Source organism: Lissotriton vulgaris, chromosome 2_1 (genome assembly GCF_964263255.1).
Source record: "Lissotriton vulgaris chromosome 2_1, aLisVul1.2, whole genome shotgun sequence".
In the NCBI taxonomy this organism is placed as follows: Eukaryota; Metazoa; Chordata; class Amphibia; order Caudata; family Salamandridae; genus Lissotriton; species Lissotriton vulgaris.
The window spans coordinates 2,066,122,205-2,066,134,608 of NC_141687.1; the positions used below are offsets into that span (position 1 = coordinate 2,066,122,205).

The window sequence follows — 12,404 nt, forward strand, 5'->3', positions numbered from 1 at the left end:
GAGATCCAGGCTGGGTCGTGGTTGAAGGTGGGCGGCTTGACCGTTGCGGTTAGTCCCAGTCACCTTTTCTATGTTCGAACTTAGAAACATTTACAGAGCTTTTTCACCCAGGGTCCCTCAAGGCTCTTTACCTGGCTGGATTAGGTGAGGGTTCGTCGGCTTGGGTTTTTGACCAACTGCTGGCAAAACCATGGAAGTCAGACCTTTGGAGCTTTTCAGCGGGACGAAGCTGGATGGCAGTCCGGCTCGCGGTTCAGGGTCACTGGCTTGGCTGGCCAGGTCGTGTTGAGTCAGCCCACTTCTGGAGCTTTTTTCCTAGTTGCTCCAAACATCTTCAAACTTCTGGAAATCCTTCCTGAAGTTCCTTTGAGGGCCTCAAAGTGTCCAAAACTTATTATAAGGGTCAGGAATCTCCAAGAAGGCTCTTGAAAGTTTGGGACATCAATTCCCACAATTCACGTGGACAAAACCCTTACAAATCCCCTGGTAGTACTCCAGGATGGGGATTCTTGGTGGCGATGGTCCATGTGACCTCTGTTACCCTGCAGCTTGCAGGGGGTACACTCTTTAGTCCTTTTGGAGCAACTTTGATCCACAGGGCTGTAGATCCAGATTGTGCAACAGGCACAGTCAGTAAGAGTGCAGGGCCTGGTTGGTGCAAATCAAACTTCCAGCATGGACCTTTTTTCTTCTGTAATTTCAAGCAGCAGATTTGAGAGGCACTGCCCCTCTCAGATACTTATTTGGTGTTCTTTGAGGTCACACAGTAGGCCACTCCTGTCCAATGAGATGCAGGAGAACACACCAGAGCATGACGATTCCCTCCAAAGTGTGACACAATGGTCTCCCTCCCAGAAAGCACTATTTCTCCAAAATTCAATCTGGCTGAAGCCTCAGCAGAGAGGCAGGAGCTGTCTAAACCAACCTCCAGGATGGCTCATCTCCATATTCTCTCTCTTCCTGGCATCTGCACATTCCTTCCTTAAGCCTATCATCCGGCTGGGATCAAAGACTAAGGGCCAGATGTAGGTAAATTTTATTTTCCGACCTCTTAAATACCGAGTCATACCGACTCGGTATTTCAGAGGTCGGAAAATAAAAGTACCGAGATGTAGGTAAATGCAGATGTGCAATTACCAAATCGGAAACAGTCGGTATTTACCGATGCGGTAAATACCGACCAGTTAATGCCCATGCATTCCTATGGGCTTTGAAGCCCATAGGAATGAACGGGCATTTACCGGTCGGTATTTACCACATCGGTAAATACCGATAGCCACAAGGGTGCAGGGGGTGTCACTTTGACACCCTCTGGCACCCCCAAAAGAGGCTAGGGTGCCATGTGGCAGGCATACCTGCCCTAAGGGCAGGTCTGCCTGTCATATGGCATAGGTGTGCATGCACACATGTGCATGCACACCTGAAACGGTATTTTACCATCAAGTAGTATTTGATGGTAAAATACCGATTTTTTAATGCTTGTGGGACTCAGAAGAGTCCCACCTACATGTCAGTTTTCCCTATTCCGTTAAAATACCGACTCGGTATTTTACAGACTCGGTAAATATACCTATCGGTAAATTTACCGAGTCTGTAAAATACAGGGACCTACATGTCAAATTGCTTTTACCGGTCGGTAACGGCCGAATTCGGCCGTTACCACCCGGTAAACGCCTACCTACATCTGGCCCTAAGTGTGTAAATGAAACTGTTTTTTCCTGCTTTTCTCCTCCTTCCATTGAAGATTATTGATTATGACCCCCTCCCCCTTGTTCTGGCTTTCCTATGTAGCAGAACCCTCTCCTCCCAGAATGGGTCTTTCACCCCAAGGGCTACATATCACCTGACCAATGCAGCCTGGTTTATCCACTTAACTCTGACCAATCAGGACAGATCACTTGAAGGCTGCTTTTTGGCTTACAGACAATTCTTATAACTTCTTGTCTGTACATTTTAGGATAAATTCAAAACAAATATATTGTTGGATTTATCAATACCATTCTTCTAAGTCCTTGAATAATATTTTACTGATTTGCCTGGTGGGAATTATTGAGGAATAACTTCTTGCCATGTTAACCTTTGTGGCTGGGGATCTGCAATCGGAAAAATGAACTTGGCAATTTATCCAACACCAGAGCTTATAAAGCATCTTTTATAAGGACCCTGCCTATATCTACAGGACCCCCCACCCCTGGACCACCTAAGGGACACTTTAGGGGTTCTGAATATGCAAAGATATTGCAGAGCCTCACTCCACAGTGCTCGTAGCACAAAGTTGATTTTGGGAAGCACTTTACCACAATATGGGAGGTGAAATGTGCAATTTCACTAAACCCAAGTCATATAAAACGTATTGTATAAGGGCCCTCCTTTATAGATACCTGACCCCCCACAACTGGGATACCTAACGGAGACTCTAGGGGTACCTACTATGCCCCAATATTATAGTTCATTCATTTTTTAGAGGCCCAAACAGCAAAGTCGAGTTTGGGCACAATATAAATGTTAAAAGCAGTTCTACAACAAAGAGCTGCTTTTAAACTGACCTCAGGCCTCAGCGGTGCACACATGCAAGTCCAGAAAGGGCAGCTGGCCTCTAGGCTGCCATTTCCTATAATATACTCGGGACTTAAACGTAGTTTTGATCCCCCTGCCGTATTATGCACCAGGGCTTTATTGGGGAGGCCATGCCACCAATCATGGGGTAACCTAACCAATTGTGTACCCTAGTGTATGTAGGTGTTTTCCCTGTATTCTAAATGTATTTTCGGGATAGCACTGTCCCAAGGCCTGTTAGGCAGAGCCCAGGGACAGTCAGAGTCAGTTAGCACCAGTCAGAAAAAAATGGGGGGTGCCCAGGGTACAAGGATGACTTTGCAACATGAAGGAACTATTTATTTGTTAGTTGCTCCCTCTGCCACTGTTCTCCAGTCCCAGACCTGCCGTGCTGTAATGTCTGAGCCTTGTTCGCTCCACACATCTCTGCTCTAGCTAACTCTTATGAGGCCTTGCATTCACACACTGTGTAATTGACAACTTATTGCATGCAACACTTCTAATCACTATGTAGAAGAATAGCATCATGCAATTGTAACTGTAGCATCAGTACTTTCCAATTGGCAACAGTTCAATCTGCTTTTCAGTTAAACCTTTCACCATAAATGTTTGCAATGAAGGGCGACAAACACAAGCCTAAAAATGTGGCTTTCTACCTATTAATAACAATACAGTAGTAATGTAACTTCCACCTTTAATATTACAATGAAAAACGTGATTGCCAAATTATGGGGTTGCATATGGAGGTGGTTAATGGTTGGGAGCAGAGTGGGGCATTTGCTTTACTTCTGGCCCTCTCATTCGGAAATATTCAGCAACTATTGGAAGTGACTATTGAGAGTTACCTATCCCATGCATAATACTCCGTAATGTGTGTAGTAGTGGCATTAATATTTTTACCCTGAGTACTTGACTTCATGGTTTACTGTAGCATCCATATTTAGAGTCTTCTATTTTTCACATCAAATTATATAGATCTGCACATTTATATGTGCCTGGCTATATATATTTTTAAGGAAAGTACACACATTGCAATTTTATCACAGACTGAAAACCATCATATCATGAGTGGCGTAAAATTTGAAGAGCGGTAAATCATACCAAAACTGTTCCTTTGTTTTTTATGATGTTTAAGAATTGGCTGATTGTTGAAGCATAGTATCATCATTTTACAGTGGCGGCTGGCACAGGTAAACATGGTGAGTTAGGGTGGGATGGGATGCGGGGGACGCCAACAGACGATGGAATAGGTATAACTAAATAAAAAAATAATACCTATTCCGTTGTCTGTTGGCCTCCCTCCCTGCCACGCCTTGCACTGCCCCACCCCGCCTTGCCCTGCCTCACCACGCTTATCTGTGCCAGCCACCGCTGCATATTTATATAAATTCGTTATTTCACGTTTATTTATGGATTTCTATCAAAACTGATTTTTTACGAATTACAAATTTAAATTAGTTTAAAATCTGAGTATTATTATATTTGATGTGTGTTTTTTCCAGAATCGTGGAGACCTTACTGCAGATAACGTGAACCAGTGCATCCTGGAGATGCTGATTGCAGCACCTGACACGCTGTCAGTGTCTCTCTATTTTATGTTCATGCTCATTGCACAACATCCAAGAGTTGAAGCAAAAATAATGGAAGAAATCAAGGCAGTAATTGGTAACAAAAATGTTTTTACTTCTGATTATGTTTTATTCATCTTTATGCGATGTCTTCTGGTCTTTTTCGAATGTTGAAATAAAATGAGTGCATTAACTTCCCTGTTTGAGAAGATACTCTATACATACTGAGTACTAATATTCTCATTTTCAAATCCTTGGCATGTGCCAGAAGGCTCTTTTTTGGCTTTGAAAGTTTGGTCATGAATTTTACAGGAGAGATGCTCATATTTCAAAGTCTCCTAGGGCGAAACAATATTTCTGCTTCAGTTGAGATTTAGGACCAGATTTATGATTATTTCACACAACCCAGCAAGCGACCTTGCTGGGCTGCGCTACCGGAAAGGGTGAGGGCAGAAATGCAGCATATCAAAACAGATATGATGCATCTCTGTAATTTCTTTGCGCTGGTGCACTTAATGCAGCCTAGCACCAATGTAGGCCCCCTTGCGCCATGGTGCAAGAGCGACTGAATTCAAGGCAGGATCGTCATCATGTAGGAAGGCATAACTAACTGCACAAAAACAATTCTTTGAAGCATTTCTTCCTATTTATCTGTGTTGCACCTCTATTGGGAATGCGTACAATCCTGACGTATTACCAGGTCCACCAGTGTTGGTAAATCTGACAATGTTTCGGAATGGGTGGGTGCGTGTGAACAACCACGTTCCGCCCATGTAATGTCTTCCAAAGTGTAATGCAAAGCAAAGACTTGGGTCCCAAGGTAACTGTGCCACTGGATTCAAGCTAGCCTGGCTGATGAGGGGTGACACCCAGAAACTGGTCCCAGGATGCTTGTTTCTGATCCAGGGAGGACCTGGCTTAGCAGTCCGGCTGGACTGTTCCCATGAGGAGCAGGGTCAAGACTGATTTGCTTATGGCTGGGTCTCAACTGGGGTAGCATGGTGAGCAAAACAACGAAGGATTTAACCCAGATCTCTTAACTGGGAGTGAATGTATGATTTGCTCCGGATTCCGTCCATCATTTGTGTGTCTTTGGCTTTATATGTCTGTGTCACAGTGTCTGAAATGTTAATTCAAGTATATAAACTCACATTGCTGGAGAGTGAGACACTTGATACAATTGTTTTTGCATCACTCACTACCCCAGACAAATTAAATGGAAATGTTTATCCTCCTCTTCTGTTTAATGAACTCATCGCCTTGCAACCTAAAGTAAAAAGATAGGTTGTTATCCCAGAAAAGAAGTTGTAGAATGCATAGGCCAGTGCTGTCACAAGCAGCATTTGGTACCGCAGACTTTGACTGAAAAAGATAATCAATGTCATCCCTCCCCCTAACAAATGGTCAAGATTTCAAGACCCTCATATAAATTTCTACTATTCCAGAATCCAGTCGCCCATGTTCCTTCTTTGAGCACTGAAGGATAGGGAACTGGTTAATATGAGTTGAACTCTCACCTTAAAATCCAATCTTTTCTAACCCTTCCCTACATAAGGTAACACCTATGATATGTGGCTTGAGTGTTTAGTATTAGTGTTTTTGCTCTACAACAAATGTTAACCTTATCTTAGGCAGCCATCTGATATTAGTAGCAAAAATGCATTAGCAATCTGGGGCAAGTACTCTTTCTGATGTGACAAAAGTCATATGAATTTTGTGAATTGTTCCTATAGTTTTCTTTGGAAATATGAGCCCTTTACCGGCAAACACTGGGGAGTGCATTTTGTGATTACTGAAAAATTTCCTAATTTGGTCAAAAGTGTGAGGATTGGATGAACTTATTCACTTAGGGGCTGATTATGATGGTGGGCCGACACTCTTTTGGAAAACGGGACCGCCTGACAGGGTGTCTGTGGTTCCGGCATATGCATTTTAATGTGACCGCCACCACGGCAGTCACAATGCCTATATATTATATTGTGGCGGGTGCTGCTGGCTGCAGCACACGCAGCAAGACAAAAAGGGGTCAATGCACATCCCTGCACTACATGGTAGGCACTATGCAGTGCCTGCCACATGGTGCAGGGATATGCAGGAGGCATCATAGGTGCCCCCCAGTGCCCACAGCTTAGGGTCAGGGGGCATGGAAGGTCCATTACTGGCCCCCAATGTCCCTTTCTGTCAGCCTTTCCATGGCGGGTTAACAGCCATGAAAAGGCTGGCTGAAAGGGACATTGTAATTCCTACGGCATTGCCTGGCAGGCACCGCCACCATGGTAGGGACTACAGCCCCCTTCACCACACTGGTGGGCTCAAGGAGTCTGTTGAATGCGTGTCAGTCAGTGTTTCCGACTGCCATCCCTCCACCCGCCATCCAATGTGGTGGGCAGTGAAAATGGTTCCAATGGCAGAGACACCGCCACCAACAGCCTGTCGGTGTCGGTCTCATTGCCATTGTAATCAGGGTCTTAGTTGCATTCCAGGAATGGTGTGATTAGCAGCTATAGAAAGATTGTTTTACAAATCTAGAGTTTTTAGTGCCAAATGTAATATTATTAGGGGAGAGTTTTTGAAACCAGTGGCTTGATGTAGTAATACGTTTTGCAGTTATAAAGTTTTCAGTGTGCAAATTCCAGGATTTGCGAGTTCAAAAGCTATACTTTCAATAGACATTGTGAGTTGCACATAACACAATATCCACACTCCCACTGACATGAAAGAGGTGTCTCCATTCCCTTATGACTAACAAGGTTATGTTTCAATGGTTTGGGGCAACACTTCCTCAGACACAAACCAGTGGATAACTACACCAGAGAGATGATGGTATTCATTTGCAAAGTAGAAGCTGTCCGTGAGAGACAGCTCCTAGTTAGTAAATGAAAATGGCAGACATGGTGGAAGCGCGTGCTCTTCCAAATCGCCATTCCCATCATACACATTTTTTTTATTTGCAGCTTCTGTCGCTAAGACAGAGGGGCTGCAATGTCAGCAGTTTGCACTCCCAAATGCAGGAAAAGAGGACTGCTGTTCCTACCAGCCCTCATCCCTAAATTCAAAAACGTTGTCAAGGATTTGCAGAGAGACTTTAATGGGGAAGTGATTCTGTGGATCCTGGCAAACTACACGTGTATGTTCGGATGGAGTAATACATTTGATACAGTTCAGAAATATCCTTGGTTTAGATTGCAGGAAAAATAGCCGCTAAGATGCAACCAGACAACAGTGCATCAGGCCGTTATTCGTCATCTACTCCTCATATTCCATAATACGACCTTCCTGATGTCCCTTTTTTCTTGATATTTTGTGACATTATTTGGTGTGACGTGGACCTTCTTTCAGAATATTAAGACCCTCTTCATGAGGTGTCCGTTACTCCTCCTGGTAACTCCACCCTCTCACCTCACTTACAAAATGATCAATTCCAGGGGTATTACTTGTGTATCACAACTGGGTCCCTGAGCTCCTCTGGAAATGAAAAACCAACAGGGAATAGATCATTCTGGATCCAGTTCCCGAGATATTCCTCTCTTACCCCAGAGTTTTCACATAAAGATTTTAGCTGCTTCCAGCAGCAGACGTCTCCAGATAAAATAAAATGAGATCAGTAGTGTTCCCACAGATCTCATCATTTGAAAGGGGCCAGTAGCTGCCGGCATTGGAATTATGAAGCAATTCATATAGAGGGCCAGCTTTCGACTCATTAACACCTTCAATGCTACAGCAATTCATCCCGGATTCTGCACTTCCTTGAATCCCATTGTTCATGACGAGCTCAGCTCGTCATGAGCACACAAGCAGTGTACTGCATGACGAGCTGAGCTCATCCTAATTTGAAAATGTTACTGTGTCTCTAAAAAGAAATTTAACATAATAATGAAAATTATGAAGTCTCATGTAAACCCTAAATATATGTGCACGTTCCAATTACTCATTTACCTTCATTAATTACCTATCTACATAGTTTAAGTTATTTGTGAGATGAAAATCGGAAGTCGAAATATGAGATTTCTGCTCTTGTTATATGTTGCAGGTGATCGCGAAGTTCAGAGCACTGATATGCAGAATCTAAAGGTTATGGAAAGCTTTATATATGAAAGTATGAGATACCAGCCGGTTGTGGACTTGGTCATGCGTAAAGCTTTGGCAGATGATGTAATTGATGGCTACTATGTCAAAAAAGGAACCAACATCATTTTGAACATTGGCCGTATGCATAGAGTTGAATATTTCCAAAAGCCAAATGAATTCACCCTTGAAAATTTCCAGAAGAACGTAAGTATAACGTATTTATAGTATCAGTTACTGTGAGAACTCTTCTTCAAAAAGGTCATTGGAGAAGGGTGCCTAGAAGATATTTGTATTTCAATGTACTGGGGGCATTGTGAATAGAAGAGCCTCAAATTCAGTGTGGAAATGACAGTAGGGCAAATTTTTGTTTTTAGGAACCAAAATGACAAGGTTCTCAAGAGATAATTTTAAATTGGTGTGGTTAGTTCGACGTCCAGTGGCTAATCTTTACTCTTGCTGGGTGCAGTCCCATCTTTTCTTTTAGAGAAGATCGGGATAGTCGTTGTGAATGGCTGCAGATCACTGACAAGGAGTAAGGATGCCTAGGCTAAGTCATATCGACCCAGCAGAACACTTCCCAATTCTAGCCCTTTTGTAAAATGTGGCTTTAAGCAGAACAATGATACAGGAAGACAAGTGAGGGCCCTGACATAGGGGTCTTGGGGTGTGCAGATGTTGCTCAGCACCAACTGTGTCAAGGGGTGTCTCTTACCTCTGTTGTCCAATACTAATATATATAAGGAACTTTAGCACAAATGATGATCGAAGGATAATCTTAAAACCATTATCAACCCACTAAAGCCAAACTTTTATCTGGGTTATTTTATTCCAGCTGACCTAATCACACACCACTTAGAGCCATTCTGTGTTTTATTGTGCCAATTAATAATGCACACATTAACAATCCACACGGGACAACCAAATACCAAGCTGAATTCATGAACAGCCACAAATTGTACAATGTTATTGATGAGTCTGGTAATAAAGTCAAAGATTTTCACATCAAAAGAAATGAGCACAGACAAACGTGCTACCACTGTGGTTTCTGCCTTTCTATTGCCTCACTGCTTAAAGCATGTGCAAGTCGTTCATTTTCAAAACGTTTGCAGAAGGCCAACTAGTGTAAATCTCTCCAAACCAACTTAACAACAATCCCATGTGCACAGCTAGACACGTTTCAGAGTCAACGAAGGAGCTCATTCGTTCATTGTCAAAGATGTCTGTATCTCAGACACACTATAGGGTCAGAGACACCACAACTGTTCATGGTCATAGTTGTTCTTATTAAACCAAGTGCCATTTACAGCAATCTATATTTTCAAGGGAAGGTTCCTTACAGACAATTATGATGAACTATCTTAACTAAAAATGAGTGCCAATGGGCTGCAAGTCCCATTCTGCTTGTATGCAAGCACCATTATTAATCTCATGATGGACACTGCTTTTGCAATGCTGCCTGATAAACCTTCTTTCATGCATGATGACTTGCCCATTTATGCATTTGGCTCGTAGAACCCCCTCAAGTGTCTGGGACAATTTCACTTGAGGCTCACTCATCAGCCTCACTCTATCCACATTTATGTTGTAGAAGCTCAGCTGGCATGGAATGCCTCAAAGATTTTACTTTCATAATCTAACAGGCCATCTCTAGATCTACAAGAACAAAAATCTGATGTGAAGATGTCCCAAGGGTATAGGCAAACTCAAAGTTCAATAGATCCATCTACACATTAGCAAAACAATGCACCTGTTTCTCGACATTTTACATGGGATACCTTTCACCCTTCAAATTTTAGCATGGACAATATATTTTCTATTAAAAGGATACCTTAATGATACACTACTAGAAAAAGGGGGATTGGGCTACTTATGGTACCAGAATTCCAAAGTAATGACATTTTATATCCTGCAAAAAATCCACTGGGAAAACAAACCGCCCCCAAGTGGACAAATAGTGGGTGGCATCGGAAATTTCACAGAGAATCTACCTTTATTTATTGATTATTTCTGGCTACCTAATGTCAAGAATCTCACAAAAGATTTCTTGTATAAAAAGCATGACGTTCCCTGGGGAATCTGATATCATGCTGGTTACTCTTGATGTCACGTCACTGTACACATTTATTAAACACATAGATGTTTTCTCTTTGGCTGATTACTATGGGGATGATTTAATTTTGGGAGAACAGCCTGTTGTTTCACTAGGGCAACAGATTAAATTACTCTGACGTCCTAGTGGAGGCACCATCCAGCAAATTTATACATGATCGTCATGCTGGGGGTCATTTGTAATGCACTGCTAAGAGTCGCCATCACAGTGGTTCCTGTCAATTAATTTTTCTGTTTAGTGCAGGGCCCTGTCAGCGGGATGGAGCGCTGTACCAAACTGGTTCCTTTTTTATATTCAAATAGAAAATCCTGAAGCAGGATTTTCTTTTTGAAAGTAAAATGCAATGCTCCCCTCGCCATGGGAGAGCAGTTTTTTTACTGCACCTTACCACCAGGATTTTCGTGGCTCAAGGGCAGTTAAAAACTGATCAGTAATTCTGCAAATCTAAATTAGCCTCCAAGTGCCCGTACCGCTAGAGGGGATTAATCACGATGGTGATAGAGTACTTTCTCTCGGGGTACACTCTAAGGTCCGCTTGTAAATATATTTGGCAGACAGAATGCATTCTTGAAGGTTAGGATATTCCATTGCCTTTGCAACGTAGCGTCCTTACCGCCAAGAATTAAATTAGGCCCTTTGTTTTTAGGTCTCGCCTACGCAGCGCAAATGCGCTGGATAGGAGACCTTTAGCCGTTTTGAAGCACATACTCCTGCTTGTGGCGGCATACACCTTGCGGGAGCGCGCAGGAGCGCGCCACAAGCACAAGTATGTGCTTAGAAAAAGACGAGATTGCACGCTCACCTCTCCCGGGCTCCCCTCCTGCTCCCCCTCTCTCTCACCCACATGTTATAGCAGCGTCTGTTCCTCTTTTTGGGCCTTCCAGCTGTTTATTCATCAATAAGCAGAAGAAGATTGTCTTTGATTTTAACAAGCAGGTAATTATGCGCAGCTTCTAAAACTGGCGGTCCATATCTGGCGTAATTCATGCGTACCCAGCTCTCTTCGTTGTATGAATGTTGTATTTTTATCACTTTCTATTCTCCATTCTGGTAGTGTTCTTGACCAAGGGTAGGAAAAGACCTTCTTTTCCCCAAAAAATCTCCCTTTGTGTTGGTTTCAAATTTCATCTGGAATATATAGCAGCGTCTGTTCCTCTTTTTGCGCCTTCCTGCTGCTTATTTATCAATATGTCATCTATGCAGTCCGTTCAGGGAAGAAAGGAAAAGTTCACTCTTCCCAAAAAATGGCCAAGTGCTTGATCGGCAGATTACATCATTGTTTGAAGCAGTATCCCAAAACGAAGCCGCCAGCACAATAAAGTTAGTCCTTCTTCACTTTTGGTTCGTTCTTCCTACTTTGCTGAAAACAGTCACTAAACAGTAACGTAAATGCCGCCCACTTCTCTCCGTATTTATAACAGCTTGTTTTTCGCTCCAAATAAATGATGTAATCATAAATAACCTTGGGTATTACTGCTCTAAATAGCACTTGGTATTCGTTATACACTTTATGTTAGTTAGTTAAGGATAGAAGGTTGAGTCTGCCTTCCCAGAAATCTAACTCATGACCTCTGGTACAACTCATATTGTTAGTGGCATGCACCCTGCTCTCTAAGCCATCCTAAGAGGTAAACAGTCCATGCATCACGTTAGCATGTCAGCAATCCCGGCTTTAATGTACTGACATATGCAACAGACTTTGAGCATGTTTGGATTAGTCTGCCTTAACTGATTTAAGTCACCTATTTGCTTTTGCCAGTGCATGCTAGCCTAGGGGCTAGCACTCTGAAGTGGACGAAAGGGCACATTAAGGAGAATAAAAATAAGACACACAAATTGAAATATAGAATGGGTAAATCCCTTCTTGACCTTCTTTGGCCAACCTTAAAGAAGATTGTCTTTGATTTTAACAGCAGGTACGCACACCTGCTACAGCTGGTGGTCCATAACTGGCTTTATTCATGCCCTATCCAGCAAAATAGAATCTTTATTGGGTAACGTGAGCATATGACTGCTATATAGTGATTGAGAGGTCTAAGGTGAAGGAAGAAAGACTACATACAGAAATAATGAATTATTTTCCTTTTGAATGTAAATTCTAC

The 12,404-nt window shown here is 42.6% G+C and overlaps 1 protein-coding gene across 1 annotated transcript in view; it reads left to right on the forward strand.

Annotated features, from left to right (window-relative positions):
* Window positions 1-12,404, forward strand: part of CYP19A1 (cytochrome P450 family 19 subfamily A member 1) — a 190,290-nt gene that overhangs the window by 159,702 nt on the left and 18,184 nt on the right. Inside the window, exons 7-8 of the mRNA XM_086958293.1 lie at window positions 4,059-4,221; window positions 8,155-8,396. Of these exons, the coding sequence (XP_086814419.1) occupies window positions 4,059-4,221; window positions 8,155-8,396 (405 nt within the window). The remainder of the gene's footprint in view (window positions 1-4,058; window positions 4,222-8,154; window positions 8,397-12,404) is intronic.